The sequence below is a fragment of the Tupaia chinensis genome, unplaced genomic scaffold (assembly GCF_000334495.1).
Source record: "Tupaia chinensis unplaced genomic scaffold, TupChi_1.0 Scaffold138441_1, whole genome shotgun sequence".
Classification (NCBI taxonomy): Eukaryota; Metazoa; Chordata; class Mammalia; order Scandentia; family Tupaiidae; genus Tupaia; species Tupaia belangeri.
In genome coordinates, this window is record NW_006198338.1 from 1,023,213 (window position 1) to 1,043,352 (window position 20,140).

The window sequence follows — 20,140 nt, forward strand, 5'->3', positions numbered from 1 at the left end:
CCTCCCACTCTCTCTGTGGGCCTTCTTGACCCCCCAGCACCTGTGGGCTTCAAGGGATACTACCTCCCAGAAGCTACCTTTCTTATACTCAGGGAGCTAACTTGGATTCTTTTTCCATAATAAATTTATAGGAAGTTAACCCAAGGGACAGGGTGAAACAACAAATCCAGACTCTCTGAAGTCTTTCCCACCTGGTTCCTGATGTTGGACGTGGCAAGGAGATACCCCCAGGATTGTAAAATGAGGAATACAACCAAGAGTTTTGGCAGATAAGGCTGGCCCCAGGGCAGGCTCATGCCTGCTCCTCCCTATTGTCCCTTTGCTCAGCAGGGTGATCCTCCATTATGGTGGAGAATGTGCTTCCAAGCCTCGTCCACCTGAGGCAGGTCACTCTGGGATATCCCCAAGGCTCCTCTCAGCTGCTCTCAGAAGGGCCAGAGAGGCCCAGGCTGTGGCTGTCCTACCATCTGGCTTGTTGACATGGCGGGCCAAGGTGGAGCTCAGCTCACTGGTCAATCTTCTCTTCCATCCTCCCGTGACTTCTCTTCAGGTGCTCAATCTGTTCATTGCCCTGCTGCTGAATTCTTTCAGTGCTGACAACCTCGCAGCCCCAGATGACGATGGAGAGGTGAACAACCTGCAGCTGGCCCTGGCGCGGATCCAGGTGTTTGGCCGTGGAGTCAGGCAATCCCTTCGCAGCTTCTTCAGCAGACCCTGCCCACTTCCCTGGCCCAAGGCAGAGCCCCAGTTGGTGGTGAAACTTCCGCTATCCAGCTCCAAAGCCAAGAACCACATTGCTGCTAACACTGCTGTGGGGAGTCCTGGAGGGCCCCCAGCTCCCAGGGACCCCACGGATGAACACGGTGACTTCATCACCAACCCCAGCGTGTGGGTCTCTGTGCCCATTGCTGAGGGTGAATCTGATCTCGATGATTTGGAGGAGGATGATGAAGAGGATGCGCAGAGCTCCCAGCAGGAAAGGATACCCAAAGGGCAGGTAAGAGTTCTCCCCCATGGAATAGCCACAAGAACCAGGGAGGGAACCAGCAGTTAGCGTAATGGCTATGTCGCTGGACTCCCACATAGTCAACCGCGGTTCACGTCCTGGACCCGGTGGCTTAAAACACGCCGGGCGCATGTGCGTGCGTGCCCAAGATCCCAAGAGGAGAATGGAGGAGAAGGGATTGTGGCGTGACCATCCCCTCTGGGGGGTGATTTCTTGCTTTCAGACTCTATGTCTCTGTCTGTCTGGTGAGCGCACGCACCCTATAGCAAAAACCTCTCCAAAAAAAAAAAAAAGGAACCAGGGAAGGGCCTCAGGGCTAAATGGCCCAGGGCAGAAGGGAAATGATGATGAGGTTTTCCAACATCGGGCTGGCAGAGCCTTGAAAAGCCCCCGGCACCTCAGCATCAACCTTGATGCTTTAAACAATGCCAAGCTTTCCAGAGGAGGAGGCATTTGGGCAGAGCTTGGAAAAAAGAGGCAGCATTTCTGGGGCAGGAGAAGCAGATGAGTGCCCAGGGAATAGCCACAAGAACCAGGGAGGGAACCAGCAGTTAGCGTAATGGCTATGTCGCTGGACTCCCACATAGTCAACCGCGGTTCACGTCCTGGACCCGGTGGCTTAAAACACGCCGGGCGCATGTGCGTGCGTGCCCAAGATCCCAAGAGGAGAATGGAGGAGAAGGGATTGTGGCGTGACCATCCCCTCTGGGGGGTGATTTCTTGCTTTCAGACTCTATGTCTCTGTCTGTCTGGTGAGCGCACGCACCCTATAGCAAAAACCTCTCCAAAAAAAAAAAAAAGGAACCAGGGAAGGGCCTCAGGGCTAAATGGCCCAGGGCAGAAGGGAAATGATGATGAGGTTTTCCAACATCGGGCTGGCAGAGCCTTGAAAAGCCCCCGGCACCTCAGCATCAACCTTGATGCTTTAAACAATGCCAAGCTTTCCAGAGGAGGAGGCATTTGGGCAGAGCTTGGAAAAAAGAGGCAGCATTTCTGGGGCAGGAGAAGCAGATGAGCCCCAAGCCACTCTGAGGTGCTTACAGATTATCATTCACACAGCTGTCCACTTCCCTCTGCCCAGACCAAGCTCTGTGTGAGAGGCTGTGTGGTTCCTCCAAGAAAAAGAGGTTGTCCAGGACCAAGGCTCACTGCCTTTTCACCAGCACCTTAAGTCCTGACTATAACGTGGCGTGTCTAGCTAGCTTTTCCCAACAAGCAACATTCTAGGGAAATGATGCTTAATTCCTTTTTGGCACCAAAGAGTGTAAAGCACATTTAAGGGAGCCAGGCAGCACTGTGAGGCTGACCTACATGGGCAGGTTTAAGTTCACATCCAGAGACTTGAGTACACTGGATACATGAGTGTCCATGATCCAGAGCTGGTTGAAGCTGGGGTGAATCAAACCATTCAGACTTGATGGAAGGGACGAGCAGTTAGCATAATGGCTATGTCGCTGGACTCCCACATAGTCGACCACAGTTCGAGTCCCGGACCCGGTGGCTTAAACTCACGCTGGGCGCGTGAGCATGCGTGCCCAAGATCCCGAGAGGAGAATGGAGGAGAATGGAGGAGAAGGGATTGAGGCATGGCAAGGGGGCTGGGAGATGATTTCTCGATTTCTGTCTCTCTGTTTCTCTCTGTCTGTCTGGCGAGCACACGCACCCTATAGCAAAAGAAAAAAAAAACTCAAAAAAAAAAAAAAAGACCTGATGGAAGTACTGTCTCTCTGTCTCTCAAAATCTCTCTGTCTCAGTTATGGAAGAAATAAATAAATAATAAAGCACATCTAAGCCGTTTAATATGTATATGAGGAGACCTCAAAGCTTTTATGGAAAAATGACATCCAAGTATGAGTTTATTTTGGCACACAAAAAAATTTTTTAATCTGTGCATAGTTTTTATTTTCATAATATGCATTTTCCATGAACTTTTTGAAGACCCTCTTCATGTCTGTCTCTGTTTCTCTCCCTTTATATACACATGTATTCAATTTGCTAGAGGCATATGCAATCACCAGAGAAACACAAAGAGGGAAAGTGAGAAAGTCGCCCCAATGAGATATGGCCACACCACAATCTTTTCTCCTCCATTTCTTCTTTTGGGATTTTGGGCATATATGCACACATACCCGGCATGTTTTTCAAGCCACCCGGCCCAGGACTTGAACAGAGCAATAGGCCATGTGGGATCCAGCTATATTAACCACCACACCACAAGTTGCTCCTTTCTTTTTTTAAGAGAGGGTCTTGCTATGGTGCTTAGGCCAGTCTTGAACTTGTGATCCTCCTGCCTCAGCCTCTCCGGGTCAATGAGATCACATGTGCATGCCACCACGCCTGGCACGATCATATATTTTTAAATACTTTGCACAGTCCCTTTCTACTTTGCACTGGAATACATCCCTCGTTAACCTCTTCTCAGTGACTCAGGGCACAATGTAGGCGGGCAGGGATCCCTGGGGGGCTCCAGAGACACACAGGGCTGCCAGCCAGGCTGCTAAGTGGCCTCAGACAGCTGCGCTTTCAACCCATAGCTCTTCCATTGCCATTTCCCCTGCAGCTGTCACTTCTCTTGTGTCCCAGCAGCTGCTGTTATCAGTGACCATTTTTTACATGCCTTTGTCTGGGTGACAGCTGAGAGTAGGGCGTCACCATCCCCAGACTAAAGGACATGAACTCTAGGACGCTATCTGCCACTCAGAAGCATTTTCAGCTACTTTGGGGTTCTTGGGGGACTCCAGATGGCCAAGTTCATTAGCAGTCTGACTTCTGGACAAGTAACGCTGGTCACAGCTACCATCAATCGATCCGAGCACCTTGCACAGGGTATGTTATGAGCCTGACCATATTTAGTCATCAAAATAACATAATGAGATAGAGCTTGCCTTCTCACTACTTCTCATGGGGAAAAGGAAGAGCAGAGAGGTTAAATAACTTGCTTCAGGTCACACGGCTTGCAAGTAGGAAAGCCAGGAGTTAAGCACAGGTCGATCTGCCCAGAGAGTCTTGGTACTCACATCACACAGGGTTGGTTAGTTGCACAGAGGAGGTCCTTGGCTCTGGCAGCCTGTGATGTACAAGATGCCTTCTAATTTAGACATAATCTACTAAGGGTGAGTCTAAATACCCAGCTGGGACCCTCTCTCCCTTTCAGGAGCAGCTACAGCAAGTTGAAAGGTGTGAGGACCAGCCCAGGAGATCAGGCTCAGGAACATCATCTGAGGACCTGGCTCCGTACCTGGGGGAGAGGAAAGACGAGGCTGCTCCTCAGGGCCCTGCAGAGGTAGGTATGTGAGCTTCCTGGAAAGGTCAAACAGCCAGCTGAACATTGACCAGTGAGCTGGCGGGGACTGGAGGGTAGGCACGGGGCGGAGCATTCAGACTGTCCTCAATCAGGTCCACCTCGTTTCTCATCCTGGGAATTCAAGTCCCTCCCTCCCTCCCTTGGCTTGATCCTCGTAGGTTCAGCTTTCCCCACTCCATCCCACAACCTCACCCCAGGCTGCTTGTAGGGGTGGGGAGAAGAGATTCTACAAGCTTTAGAGCTACATCCAGGTCCTCGGCCTTTCTGAGCCTTCATCCATGAACCTGAATGGTAATGCCTTACTCGGGAGAACTATTTGAAGATTTGAGAATTAGTACGAGACGCTGCTTGTCAAATGTTTAGCTCTTGGCTGAAGTAGAGGAAGCACCCAGAAAAAATGACAGCCAAGAGAAAAGGAAACAAAAGACAATACGCAAAGACAGGCAAATCTCTTTCAGAGCCAGCAGATAAAGTGGAGGCGCTGGGGATGAGGAAGTCGAACCTGGGGCTGCCTCCCACCTCCCCGCCACCCCCGTTCTTTTGTCCACATCATTTTCTCTAGCCAAAAACAGACTGGGGCTGGGAGAGGCTGTCTGTGAGTAAGCGGTGATCTGACAGCCTTCCTAAGAGTGAGCAGGAAATCTCAAAGTTCAGATATGCCTTATTAAAAAAATCAATAAATAAGCACTTCATGGTTTCACTTACAAATTTTTTTTGGGGGGGGAGGTTTTTGCTATAGGGCGCGTGCGCTCGCCAGAAAGACAGAGAGAGACAGAGAGACAGAAAGCGAGAAATCACCCCCCAGGGGGGATGGTCACGCCGCAATCCCTTCTCCTCCATTCTCCTCTCGGGATCTTGGGCACGCACGCACACGTGCCCGGCGTGAGTTTAAGCCAGCGGGTCCAGGACTCAAACCGTGGTCGGCTACATGGGAGTCCAGCAACATAGCCATTACGTTAACTGCTGGTTCCTCACTTACAAATTTTTGAAGAAAACAAGTGGCGGGGCCGGTAGATGGTATAGTGGCTGGGGCACTGGAGTCCTGCATGGCTGACCATGGTTCGAGTCCTGGACCTGGCAGCTTGCTTTCTCACTTTCCCTCTCTCTGTGTCTCTCTCTGCTCAAATTAAGATAAATAAATAACAATGAATAAAATTTTTAAAAAAAGAAAACAAGTGGCATGGAAAAAATTATCTATAAAGTAAGCTGCTTTTTTTTTTAACACCACTGTATGAAAGTCAAGAATTTATTTTGACACGGAGCCACTGAGGCCTGACTACGTGCCAAGCACTGAGTTAGGCAGATCTAAGGAAGACAGCATTTCATCCCGAAGTTATCAAGCCCTTCAGCTTGAGGAATGTCAGCTACTGGCACCGTGCCCCAGGCAAGGCTGACCCCAGCAGGGTAAGATAAGCGAGTGGACCGAGATGGATTTGGGTTAGCACAAGCCACTTGGTTCCCACTGGGCAAGAGTTGTCATGTGGATTCTTGTTTTCCTGCTAAGGACTCCCTGGCTAGTTTTCCTTACGTGGGGTATTCTCAGTGCACGACTTCTGGGTGTTGGCTTTTTGTTTTCTTGTCCATGACCCTGGAGAGGCAGGGCGGGGCCCTCCATGACAGACAGGCACGCACCCCACCATTTGGATCCATTAGCCTAGCTATCAGGTTTACTCGGATGCGAGCAGCTTCAACTCCTAATTGAATTCATCTGGAGACATGTCGTAGCCGGGGCTGCCAGGAGGGCAGCAGGGCCCCTGCAGCATTGCTCCGTGATTAAATATTCAAACCCAGTGAATGCTGAGAGTCTTTATGGGCATAATTACGGTGTCTCGGGCCATTGCCAGCTCTCCATCAGGGGCCTGGAGGTTTAGGGCTCTGGAGCTCCACAGAGAGCATCAGTGTTCTGGGCCTCAGCTGGCCTGGCCCCAGGCACACAAGGGGAGCTGTGGGAGGGCCGGCAGCAAGGCCAGGCTCTGAGGCGGCCTCCCTGCACCTAGGGGCTTTTAGCCAGTCGGAACAGCAGGGACCATGTGTAGATTCTCCAGCCCCTCAGAGAGCTGGTTCACTGCCCTGGGCTTCTGCCCTGCAGGGAGTGGATGACACAAGTTCCTCAGAGGGCAGCACGGTGGACTGCCCGGATCCTGAAGAGATCTTGAGGAAGATACCTGAGCTGGCCGATGACCTGGAAGAACCAGATGACTGCTTCTCAGAAGGTAAAACAGCAGCCCTGGGCCTCCTCACGGTGACGTTTCTCAGGGCCAGAGTACAGTTCAGCAAACACTCGCCTGGGCCCCTCTGTGTCCAGGGTCCTGGTCTCAGGTCCACAGGAGACAGATCAATAGGGCCCCTCATTGCCTCCCTCCCAGGCTTGAGGACACCAGTGTCAGCCCAAATGCCGCAACTCTAGCTGTCTAGTGGTGATACCTGCGTCTTGTACTTGTCGACCTTGGCAATCAGAGACCTTCCTCATCACCCTCAAAACCACCTCCCGGAGCTATACACCAGCCCTTTGAAGGCTGAAAAGAGAAGAGGGAGTCCCACCATAAGCATCACCATAAACCCCATCTTTTGAGTAACTTTTTTTTTTTTGAGAGATTTTCACTGTAGGGCGCGTGCGCTCGCCAGACAGACAGAGAGAGACATAGAGACAGAAAGCGAGAAATCACCCCCCAGGGGGGATGGTCACGCCGCAATCCCTTCTCCTCCATTCTCCTCTCGGGATCTTGGGCACGCACGCACACGCGCCCGGCGTGAGTTTTAAGCCACCGGGCCCGGGACACGAACCGCGGTCGACTATGTGGGAGTCCAGCGACACAGCCATTACGCTAACTGCTGGTTCCCAGTAACTTTTTTTTTTTTCAATTGCGAGAAGGTGTGCGTGCTCTCCAGAGAGAATCAGAGAGACAGAAAGAGAAAGCACCCTCCAATAGCCATGGTCATGCCATAATCCCTTCTTCACTTCTCCATCCTGTTGGGATTGGATTGGGGCATGCAAGCACACACGTCCAACATGTTTTGTTTTGTTTTGTTTTATCCACTTTCTTTTTTTTTTCTTTAAATTTATTTATTTTTACATTAATTCACTATACATCATTACAGCATACAAAATGAGTTTTCCATCCAGAATACACTGTATATTGGCTCAATCAAGCACATCAACATACGTGTTATCAACAAATAATTGTCCATTCCTTATGTCTTGTATATTTTGCTTTTTTCTTTCTTTCTTTATTGTTTTTGCCATCCTTGATTCCCTATCCCTCACCCTCTGCTGCATCCCACCCTCCTCCCACATTGTCTCTGGTATCCATGGTTGCTATCTATGCCTTTCCCCCTCATTTAATTGATTTGCTAATGAACTTAATTAGTCTAAATATTTCCAGTAGCTAGCGCAGCTGATATATACATATCCATGAACCCAAGTCTGACTTTAGGCATAAACCTCAGTGAGTAGAATGAGCATACTATAAAGTATTACCTAGCTGGGGCTATATAGCATATTGCAGCATATTTTTTAAGCCACCAAGGTTGGGAGTTAAACCATGCTCAGCCATATTGGATCCGGCTCCCTCAGCACCAGGCCATGTAGCCAGTCCAATCTCTGCAGCTACAAGAACTGGGAAGACCAAGGAAGTCCCTCCTCCCATGCCCCAGGTGGGGCAGGGAGTTTGGGTGATGAGCTGGACCGGGTGGTCCTGCTTTCCCTCAGCTCCAGGATGGGAGGAGCATATGGAGGGGTCAGCCCCAGAAAGGGGAGCCCTTCTCTGTTGTGTAAATCATAAAAGGCCGAGCCTGCATCTTATGCCTTTTTCCTCAGTGTTGAGAACAGTGAGGTGCATTATGTTCTCAATAAACATTTGCGTGATGAACAAATGGTTCATACTATGAAGATAATTGTGGTCTCAATCATTTACAAAGTAGAAAGAAAAGGAAAAAAAAATTTAAAAGCACCACTTACTGAGCTTCGGGCTTCACTGGACCCTAAGCTGTGCTGTTCTAGACCCTGACTGGACCTGGCTGCAACTAGTTACGCAAGAGCCCTTGGGTATAGTGTGAGCTCAGGGTGTAGCCCCTCTGAAATCACCAGGCCAAGCCCCATGGCTTGTCAGAGCTTCAAGAGATACCAGTGTTCCCTGCTATCATCTATAAAAAGAATATATATGTATATATATGCATACACATATACATGTGTGTATATGTGTGTGTATATATATATATATATGTGCGTGTGTATGTGTGTTTTTCTAGAAGGCTGGTGAGTGGGTTTCCCAGCCCAGGGGTTTCTCAGTAGGACTAGAGCAGAAATGATCCCTTTTGCCCAGAGGACATCACCCACCATCCATTCCCTCTCCTCACAGGCTGCATTCGCCTCTGTCCCTGCTGCGAAGTGAATACTACCAAAGCTCCCTGGGCCATGGGCTGGCAGGTGCGCAAGACCTGCTACCGCATCGTGGAGCACAGCTGGTTTGAGAGCTTCATCATCTTCATGATTCTCCTCAGCAGTGGGTCTCTGGTAAGGGGAAGCAGAGTCCCTTCTCCAAAGCCCCCAGAATAAGATCTCTTGAAATCCCAAAGCCCTGAGCTTGCGTCAGTGGGTTGCCTGACTCCTCGGCTGAGAGTCCCCAACCTGTAGGTAGAAGGAGACTACAGGCCAGTGTAAGGACCTTCTTGGCAGTGGGGATGGAAGGTGCACACATGCCCAGGTCATGACCTACTCAACCTGCCTGCAGGTAATTCAAGCAGTGAGTATGCATTGCGTTTTATAGACTAGGATACTGAGGCCCAAAAGGCTTACTTGTCCAAGGTCACCCAACTGGTCAGTAGAAAAGCCTAACTTTGCCCTCACTTTATTCCCAAGGCCCTGATTTTCCACCTGCTAACCTCCCAACTGTGCTGGCCTTCTCTACAGGCCCACTGCAAAGAGGACGGTCTTTCCTTGTCTTATAAACTACTTGCAAATGCTATTATTCCTTCAAAGCTCACAAAAATCACTGCAAGGGCACTTCTCAAAATGTAGTCACCTGGAGAGCTTATTAAAATGCAGATTCTGGTTCCTTAGGCCTGGGGTGGGGTTGGGGGTGGGGCATATGCATTCACGGCAAGTTCCTGGCTGATGTTGATGGTGTTCTCCACAAACCACACTCTGAAAGAACAAGGCCTCACTGGAACGGAGATTCCCAGTTGGGAGACACTGCCTCAGCCCCTCATTGAATGCCAGGCTTTGGAGAACAAGGAAGTTGCTCTCCTTCCTGTGGTTTAGGCTCTCCACACAGTCTCATCCACTCACCCCAATAGGCCAAGGTAAATACAGACATGAGAAGAAATAGCATCCTCCGCAAGCCACATTTTATAGACAAGAAAGTGGAAACCCTAAGACAAGAACGGTCCTGACCAGGGTCTGAGCTAATCAGTTCAAGGACCGGAACTGGGGCCCCACTCTCCTAATCCATGGGCACCCGGCATTTCCACTTGACTTGCTTCTCATGTGACATTCACTCCCTAAAAAAATCTGCTAAATATCTAGGCATTCACTTAAATACCAAATTTCCCAGGAAGGGGGTCAAAACTGCACAGCGTGGCCTGCCTTAAGGAGGAGCAAAGGGGAGGATGCCAACTGAGAGATGAAAGGAAAACTAGGGTGACAATGACACAAAGCCAAAGGGGACGAGAGTCACAGGGGTGTCTATCATCCTGGGTCCTGTGGAGAGAGAGTGACAGCATCCGAAAGTGGCCACTGCCCTAGCACAGGGAGGTGATTGCCACCTGGTCTGTAGTAACCTCTCAGCACAGCACAGACACCAAGCTAGGGGACAAGAGGTGGCTGGGCTGTCCTTCCTCCACACCTGCCCATCTTGCTCCCCTGCACAAACATCGTAACCACGCTGGCTTGGTCAGGTGCACGCCTCCATTGTCTTATTGGTTCATGTCTCTCCCTATGGGCTTTCTCGCCTCGTGTCTCTCCTCCACTCTCTCTCCTCTTTTCCTCCTCTCTCTTCTGCCCTTCCCCTCACACCCCTGCCCTCACTTCTCCCATTCCCAGTCAGGAGCTCAGATCCTGCAACAGCTGCTCCAGCCCCAGCCTGGCTTCCTGGCAGCTCCCTCCTCCATGCCCATCTCCTTCCCCATGGGACTAAACAGGCTGGTGCCAAATTTAGGATACTGTATGCTTTTACTTGAGTACTTTTGAAAAATAGCATGAGTTTTCCTCTGACAACGTACAGGGGGAGGGGAAAAAAAAAACCTTGGAGATTATAGGAAAAAAGGCAAAGAAAAAAATCACCTATTATCCTCTCACTCTTAGAGAAGCTCACTTTGAAAACATGTTGGTCTACCTTCTTCCCATCTTTCTTAGGCATGGAATACATAGATGCCTTCCCTAATTTTTCAGGGTATTTTCCCAGTAAATCTTCTCGGACTATCTCATTTCATGACCACAAGGTATTCCATTCTAGGAATGAGCTATCACTTATTCAATCAATCCCTGTTTGCGTCCAATGTGCATTGCATATCCTTAGGAATACTCCCTTGGGCATGTCGGACCATTTTCCATCCCCAGTGCAGTAATAGCTACAGAACCGGGGACAAGATTTCTTGTGCCAGCATTTTCTTGAAGATGGCTCTCGGGTAAAGCCAGTGAGGGAAGGAGGATAGAACAGGAAAAGGAGCTAGGAAAAGGTGTGGGGTTTAAAGGAAATACAGCCTCAGTTAATCCTGCAGGAAACTCCAACACGTGAAGGCCACCACAAACTTATTCCATTCAGAGGCAAGGGGGACGGCCTTGTAAACCCACATTCAGACCTTACTGACCAAGGCTCCCTCGGGTAGGGATCGAACCTGCCAAGCATTCGCCAGTGGGAGGCAGTTCCCTTCAGCCCAGCAAAGCCCTAAGGAAAAGGGGCATCTGTGAGCTGTTAGCAGCCAGTGTTCCCAGTGGCTGAAGGACACTAAAGGACCTTGGCCCCTTACAAAGGACCTGCGTGGGCACCAGCAGTGTCCTGTGGCCTTAGGGTAAGTTGTTGAAGGCACAATTGCTGTGTTTCCAAAATGTTTGCGTCGTGTTACCAAATCTGGCTTCCCAAAAGACTGACCTGATTTTCACTCCCACCAGTCACTTAGAAGAAAAGCGTTGTCCCCACAGCCACACCAAACCGGGGTAGACCCCATTCTTTGTCACCTTCAGCAGCCTGGTCAAGGAATGACAGCGTCTCCTTTTCCTTGGAATTTCCTTGATTACCAGTACGACAGAACATTCTTTTTCAGAGGTTTGTGGGTGATACTTACTTTCGTTTTTGTGAACTGCCCGAGAACATCTTTTGATGCTTTTATTTTTAAACCAAGTCACTGTCAGCATCCTTTTGGTTCACTTCCAAAATCCAATTTGAGAAGGTTCCTTTCTCACTTGCGTTCAGCCACCCTGCAAAGTATTAACAGGGCTGTATGTCCCCATCGGCCCCAAGGAAGTCGTGGTTTATATCTTGCAGTGCCTCCTCCACTCTCTCACCTTACCTCCAAGAGCAGAGAAAACATGAACAGACAGGCCGGCTACCAAAGCCACCCCCAGAGCTGTGGGCAGGGCTGGCTGGGTCCTTCCTTGTCTGTCTGTGCCCTAGGCTGTGAGTCTCAGCAAGTGGCCCCTCTACTCTCTTCCTTCCAGGCATTTGAAGACTATTACCTGGATCAGAAGCCCACCGTGAAAGCTCTGCTGGAGTACACCGACAGGGTGTTCACCTTCATCTTCGTGCTGGAGATGCTGCTCAAGTGGGTGGCCTACGGCTTCTATAAGTACTTCACCAACGCCTGGTGCTGGCTCGACTTCCTCATTGTGAATGTGAGTGGCTCTGTGGGCCCATGTGGGGTTTGGGGTCCTCACCTCTGACTGATGTCTTGTACAAATGAAGCTCAGAGACCTGGCTCCCCAGGTTCACTCCAGAGAAGAGCATTTAGCAAGGGGTCTGAGAACAGCCCTGCACGCCATGAGTGGTAGGATCCAGGCAGTCCATGTCAGGGACGTAGTGGGAACCCTCGGGTAAGTCCTCTCTTCAGAAAGACCACTCCGATCCTCTGCATTTTCACATCCCGAGCAAGGGGACACCAGAGGCTCTGGAGCCTCTTATGACTTGCATCTCCTGACTGGGCTTCTGGGCCTTTGAGAGCTCTCAGCAAGCACAGAGAATCTGCTCACCTGCTGATGCTGAGATTCTCAACCCCGGCTGCTCATTAGAACGCGCTGGGGATCTCTTAATACAATGAAGAAGCACCGCTGTCCCAGAGATTCTGATCTTACGGTCTTGGGTAAGCATCAGTATTTTGTAAAAGCTCGCAGACATTTCCAATGTACGACCATCACTGAGGATCACTGAGTTTACTCCACTGGCTCCCCTTGGGTGGCACCACAAAAGGCAGAAGGTCCCCTTGGAAAGGTGATGAGCTGGACCTCATGTGTTCAGACTCACAGTAACCTGAAGCCACGAACTCCTGCCTTAGGGAATTTACCAAGTGCCTCCCACTCTTTTTATTTTATTTTATTTTATTTATTTATTTTACAATTAAAGTATGAATTTATTTTGGTACAAAAACTTTTTGAAATTCATACACAGCTTTCCCATTACACATATTTCTATGAGCGTTTTTTTTTTTCTGAAACTTTTTTTTTTTAAATTCACGGTCAACCACATGGAAGTCCAGCACCCTTAACCACCTCACCACCTGCCAGCCTCTCAAGTCAACATTTTTTTGAGAGGTTTTTGCTATAGGGCACATGTGCTCACCAGACAGACACAGACAGAGAGATAGTAAGAGAGAAATCCCCCCCCAGGGAGGATGGCCACGCCGCAATCCCTTCTTTCCTCCATTCTCCTCTCGGGATCTTGGGCATGCACGCACACATGCCCGGCCTGAGTTTTAAGCCACCAGGTCCAGGAAGCGAATCGTGGTCGACTACATGGGAGTCCAGCAACATAGCCATTACGCTAACTGCAGGTCCCTCAAGTCAACATTTTTAAAAATTATTTATGCCTCCCACTCTTTTTTTTTGGGGGGGGGGAGATTTTCACTATAGGGCGCGTGTGCTCGCCAGACAGACAGAGAGAGACATAGAGACAGAAAGCGAGAAATCATCCCCCAGGGGGGATGGTCACGCCGCAATCCCTTCTCCTCCATTCTCCTCTCAGGATCTTGGGCACCCACGCAAATGCGCCCGGCGTGAGTTTAAGCCACCGGATCCGGGATGCGAACCGCGGTCGACTATGTGGGAGTCCAGCGACATAGCCATTACGCTAACTGCTGGTTCCCATGCCTCCCACTCTTTATACCTGTGATTTCCCAGTCAGTTCTCCCTCGTCTCAACTACTACGTTGCTGTCTCAGTCTGTAGAGGGTTTTACCCACTACCCTCTGGGTGGGTAACATGGCTACCTGAGTTACTTGTTCACTGGTGCATAGCTGAAGGTTCCTGCGAGCAGGGTGAGGCGTGTGCTGTGTTCATCTCTGCCTCCCCAGCTGCAGCAGCCAGCAGCACCAAGGTCTACACATCGGAGGTGTTAGGAGACATGTCTGTATTTGGTGCTTGCCTCCTGAAGCTGGATGGGGGCCAGTACAGAACATTCTGTCCACCTCCCGTGTTGGCAGGTCCTCCACAGCAGGCCTGTGCATTCAATTCTCTGCTTTCCTGATGCCAAGGTACTAGCAGCACCAGGCCACTCTACCGCAGGATTAGCTGTGAAGCCTGAAATCTGAGTCACAGGTGATGATTTTGCATGTATAAAATAGTTCTTCAGAAAGGAAGGCAAGGGTTTTATTCTGGCATCCACCACTCTGAGAGGCACCGCCACTCCTGCCTCTGCGAGGCTCTCTCATTTCAGACCTGATCACCTCAGCTAGTCACCCACTCATTCCATCCATCCTGCCACTAATTCTTCCAACCATCTAGCCTTCCTTCTACATGCCGCTCCTTCCATCTCTCCAGCCATTAACTCTTCCTTTTTAACGTCCTCCCAGACATCCATCCACCTTAACTTCTTCCTTCTGTCTGCCACTAGTTCTCCCTTTCCATCCACCCATTCTTTTCTTCTTTCCCTCTTCCTCTCTACCCACTCATGTATCTCTCAAGCTTTCTTCCATCTATTCATCGATTGGTCCATAACCTTTATATATTTCTGTCTTTTTCTTTTCTTTTTTTAGAGAGAGAAATGTTTTGCTATAGGGCACATGCACTTGCCAGAGACCCAGAGAGAGAAAGTGAGGAATCATCCCCCAGGGGGATGGCCACACCACATCCCTTCTCCTCCATTCTCCTCTTGGGGTCTTGGGCACATACACACACACGCACCCAGTGTGAGTTTTAAGTCTCCAGGTTCAGGACATGAATTACAGTTAAATATGTGTGAGTCCAGTAACCATTATGTCATGTGTTGGTCCCTCTTTTTTTCATTGCCAAGGGCAGTGACCTTCCAGAGAGAAAGAGAGCCCCTCCCAATGGGGCATGGTCACACCACGATCCTTTTCCTTCCATTTCTCCATCCTGTCAGGATGTTGATCACCCTCACTTCCAGCATTTTTTTTTTTAAAGCTGTCGAGGCCAGGACTCAAACCACAGTCAACATATGAGATCTGGTTCCCAGTACACTGTGCTATAGAGTTGGCCTATCTTTCTATTTTTTCATCCCACTTTCTTTTCAGCTACCCAATCATCTAATCTTCTCTCTTCACTCATTCATGAATCTTCCAACCAAGCATCCCCCTACTCGTTCATCCTTATTCATTCTTTCTTTCATCTTTTCATTCTTCCTTTAACCCACCCATCTAACTTTTTCTTCCACTCATCTGTCCATTCATCCTTTCACTCCCATTCATCCACTCACTTATCCAATGACCCTTCCAAATATTTACTCATTTCTTCCATTCATTTATGAGGGGGTTTTCAAAAAGTTCACTGAAAATGTGTACTTTGAAAAAGAAACTGTCCATGGATCTCAAAGTTGTTTCCACCAAAATAACTCATATTTTATTTCCATTTCCCACAAACTTCCTGAAGTCCTCTCACATTCTACCCAACTCTCTCCATCTTCCAATTCATCCACCCATCATTTTACTCAGTCTTCCATCCTTCTCCCATCCATCCACTATTCCCTACTTTCATACTTTTTTCTTTCTCATTTATTTCTTGCATCATTTCATTCAACTCTCTACTCGGTTCATTTTGTATCCCTTAATGCATCCTTTTATCCCATCACCCTTTAACCTTCCACTCAGCTGTTTTCCTTCCTTCTTTCCTTTCTTCCATCCATCTCAACATGTTTCTGTCCTTTCTTCCATTGGTTAAATGTTTTATTTATAACTGCTGAATACAGGATGATCTTATGAAGTGCTCTGGGAGAAACAGAAGCAAAAAATAAATGCTTCCTATCTCCGGGAGTTTACACTGTCGTTTTCTAGGAGACAAGACACACAGAGGAAAATAAATATATTATAAAATCAAATGCAGTGAATACCGCTGGAGAAAATTAAAGTCCTGGGGACAAGAAGCCATGAGCCTTTTTGCACTCAGTGGGTGGGGTGGCTGAGACAGCTTCATATCAGAGATGGCAGTAAATGCAGAGCATAGAAATGACCAGGAGCAAAGATGTGTGAAGAAGACTGGGGAAGGCCAATCTTAGTTAAAGAATAATCTTGATCAAGGGCACAGACACAAGTGCATTCAGGGAGTGATTAGCTTTAGGTGGAATATAGGGGTGAAGTGTGAGACAATAGGTCATAGCCATATAATTGATGCTAAGGAGTCTGAGACGTATCCTGAGGTTGATAAAGTATCTGAGAAGGCTGAGAATAGAGGAGAGACATGATTATAATGAGATTTGCAGTGGAGAATGAATGGAATGGATGCAATTCTGGGGCCTAGAGACCAGATGGGATGCTAGGGGCAGGAGCTGTGAGAGTGGATGGGCTTGGGTAGGTGGATTTGAGTAGAGGTGCCAGCCCCTGTCTACCCTAGCCGCAGGAGGCCATCTTCCCAGGGGCTAAGCAAAAGATTGTCCCCAGACTTCCTTTCCCTTAGCCAGCCAAATAGCTAGGGGACTCTGGCTGGTGTCTGGAGCCTTAAATGTATAAACAAAGGGGATTCTTTCCATTCTAGTTCTTTGTCCTGGTGGAATAAACCACCCACTGAGAGAATGGGCATTGTTTGAGGTTCTAGCACCCAAGTGTAAACATCTTCCTTTCTGAAGTTACTATTTACATCCCCAGCTAGCTGCCAAGATAAGTGAAGCCCAAGTCCAGCCCACAATTTGTGACGCAGCTGAGATCTCACAAGATTATATATATGCTCTACACGGTCGGTACCTACCTGGCTCAAATCTATACATGGTACCTTCCTAGTACCCTCCAAGTTCCCAGAAAGGATGACAATCTGTGTCCTTTGCAATCCTTGGACTAACCACCACTTAATACTGATATACCAACAGGGGCTTACAAATCAGTCATCATATCTCAGATACCTGAGCCAGAGCTCAAGCTAGAGCTCAAGGAGCCATGCAGTTACTGTTATTGAGGAACTGCAGAGCTCTCAGGACTTTGAGATTCTTCCATTTACAAAAAGTAAACAGCATTAGTCCAGAGCACTGGCTCAAGGTCATAAAAAAAAGCAGAGACTGAGAGAGAACTAGACCCAACTCAGACCAGGATTCTTTCTACCCAACTTTTCTGAACAAATACAATTGAGAATAACTTCCTGTTCCTTGAAATAGACTTTCAGCATGGCATCATGAAGGAACATTGTCTCTCCAAGTCAGTTGAACTTTCAATGTTGTTGGGGCCTGGCTGGTGCCCCTAGAGGGGAAAGGGAGGAGTTGATTTAATACACTGAGAGCTTGGTCACTGATACACCAGGAGGTGGCAAAGGGAAAGATGGAGTTTTTCTTGCCCAAAGCTTCAAATAACTGATGAATAAAATCTTTAGTACAAGAGAAGGAACCAAATAAACTTTTTCTAGACCTCTCATTGGAGTTGAGAATAAGCTGGGCTCTGGGATGATCGCTTAAGCAGACAGGTGAGCAGAGATTTCCTGGCTCTTTCTACTAAGACCACCTTCCTGGAGCCCTAGTGTGATCCTTTTACCCTCTTTCTGCACCCAGATCTCACTGACAAGCCTCATAGCAAAGATCCTGGAATATTCTGATATGGCTTCCATCAAAGCACTTCGGACCCTCCGTGCCCTGCGGCCACTGCGGGCTCTGTCTCGATTTGAAGGCATGCGGGTAAGAGCTATCTCAAAACTTCTCTGATATGCAACAGTGGGTAACATTTATCCTTTTACGCCCTGCCTAACACTGACCCTGAGTTCCAGGCCCCACCTTCAAAGGATCAGCTCTGGGTCTTCACTTCCTGCTCTGACTACAGTGGTGCAACACATCCTCACTCTCTTAGCTCCCATTCAAGTTTCTTTGTCTTCCCTTGTCACTCGTAAAATGTCACAACCATCAGAACTCAGACCTTGTTCTTGCCTTTAGTAAAATGATCCTTGATTCATGGCTCCACAGACACTTATCCCAGTCTCCCAACTCTGCCTCTCGTTCTGATTGCCAACATCACTAGAACATCCCACCATCTTCCCATGACAAATGAATCTTTCCTCTAATACTCGGGTTAAATATAGTGACATCACCAGCTCAGCACCTCAGCTACCACCCACTAGAATGCTTCTTCTCTCCAACCCAACACCGCTATCAGATCCTGTGGATTTTCCCCTTCCTTCCACACTTTTCCATATCCATCACTGTCAGTCTCCAGCTTACCCTCACTGCCTCCTTCAGGATAAAATGCTCATAGCCTGAGCTTTATCTCGGCAGGCATTGGGGGGATGACTGCAATTGCCACCCCCTCCCTTCTATTCTTCATCATGTTAATTACAAAAGCTTCCCAGAGCATAAAGTAAGGTTTAGCTTTGTTCCTCCACCCTTGGCTCAAAGCAGTCATCATGGCTTGAAAAACAAAAGTCGATTTTTTTAAATTAACCTGTACCTTTACAAATAGGAGAAGCTGGAGGTTGAAATCATTTGAAATTTATTTTATTTTGTATACAGGTTCTTGCTTGCTGATTTACAAATGAGCCAGTGTGTGAATATGGATTTAGGTTTTCATTGATTCTTGACCAAACGTACTTCAAATTATATTCTGTGTGTTGTATTTAAGGGTAATAAAGCAAGCTTCTAGAAGTCTGTTTGTGCAAATATCACACACCCACTCACACCCCTAAATAAGTACGTATGTGCTTATAAAACCAACCATTTCCTCAATCCTGAGGAAAGACTCTAAAACCTGCCCTAAATGAAGTTTAGAGAAGAAGGTCTAAATCCATCTTTCACTGCCTAGTATCTCTCAGCCTTCTGACTCTGAATTATTGCACTAATTAACTCCTCTTGCTGCTTCCAAAGGCCACTGGCACATGAAGCAGCCTGAGTGAATGTAAGAAGGAGTAGAACCCAGCAAGGAGGAGGAGAGGATTTTGGGGATTCCATGTTCTTTTCTATTTCCCATCAGGTGGTGGTGGATGCCCTGGTGGGTGCCATCCCATCCATCATGAATGTCCTCCTTGTCTGCCTCATTTTCTGGCTCATCTTCAGCATCATGGGCGTGAATCTCTTTGCTGGGAAATTTTGGAAATGCATCAATACCACCAGTGAAGATTTTTCTCTTGTCCCTTTGACAATTGTGGATAACTATTCTGACTGTGAGATTCAAAACTATACTGGCAAGTTCTTCTGGGTCAATGTGAAGGTCAACTTTGATAACGTGGCAATGGGTTACCTTGCACTTCTTCAAGTGGTAAGTCACCCATGAGGTCAACCATATCTCTTCCTTTGCTCAATAAAATGGAAGGTCTGGAGTATCCCAAAAGACACTAGGTAGAGATTTTGCCGGGATTCGCAGTCAGTGTGAACCAAGGTCACTTTCTATTCCTACGGACTACACCAAGAAACCTGAGGGCCTTACTAATAAGTGTGCTCTCATGGTGCTGTAATTAGACAAATGTAAGCAACTACAGTAGAATAAAGGGATGGGCCTACCATGTCTTGCATCAGGTAATGACTTAGAACACACTGCCTATATAAAATAGACATGGTATTGACATGTGTTCAGTCTTCTATTTCGTATCATCCCCTGGATGGGAATGAATTATGTCTAATTAGTTCTGCTTAATGATAGATAAAGTTAGCGATGATGATGATAGTCAAAAACATTCATACTTTCTTCTTCCTCATTCATTTATCTCTTATCTTCATCCATTTGTTCATTCAGTCCTTTACTCATTCATGCATTTTTACATCTGCCATGCACTCACTCATGAGTTTCTTCCTGTTTTCTAATATTTCATACATTAGTTCAACAAATACGAAGGTACTTCATATAGTTCATGGGAAAATTGAATCGAATGTATGAGTTTATTTTGTTCCAAACAATGTTTGAAATCCATGCATAGTTTTTCCTTCATACCCATTTTCCATGACCTTTTGAACATCCCTCATAACCCCTGAGTAGCAATGGTGTGCCAGCCACTGTGCTAAACCCAGAAGATAAAGTCCAAATTAGCTCCAGGTGCTGATGCTATATGAGGAAAACAGATAAGTGAATCACAACAGCCCATCAAATACAGCCTAGGAGTCTAAGGTCTGAGGCACTGCTTATGCCCTGCACATGCTGACGTGCACATCATTTCCAGACCTCGAGAATGCTAAAACTGGGGCTGGCAGGTAACATGGTAGTTAAAGGCACTGAACTCCCACATGGTCAATCATGGTTCAAGTCCTAGGTCTGGCAACTTGCTTTCTCACTTTCTCT

General features: G+C 47.9%; 1 protein-coding gene across 1 annotated transcript in view; it reads left to right on the forward strand.

Annotated features, from left to right (window-relative positions):
* Window positions 1-20,140, forward strand: part of SCN10A (sodium voltage-gated channel alpha subunit 10) — a 109,159-nt gene that overhangs the window by 73,652 nt on the left and 15,367 nt on the right. The window contains 7 exon segments of the mRNA XM_006161349.1: window positions 551-997; window positions 4,161-4,289; window positions 6,400-6,523; window positions 8,669-8,823; window positions 11,965-12,138; window positions 17,437-17,559; window positions 18,842-19,126. Of these exon segments, the coding sequence (XP_006161411.1) occupies window positions 551-997; window positions 4,161-4,289; window positions 6,400-6,523; window positions 8,669-8,823; window positions 11,965-12,138; window positions 17,437-17,559; window positions 18,842-19,126 (1,437 nt within the window).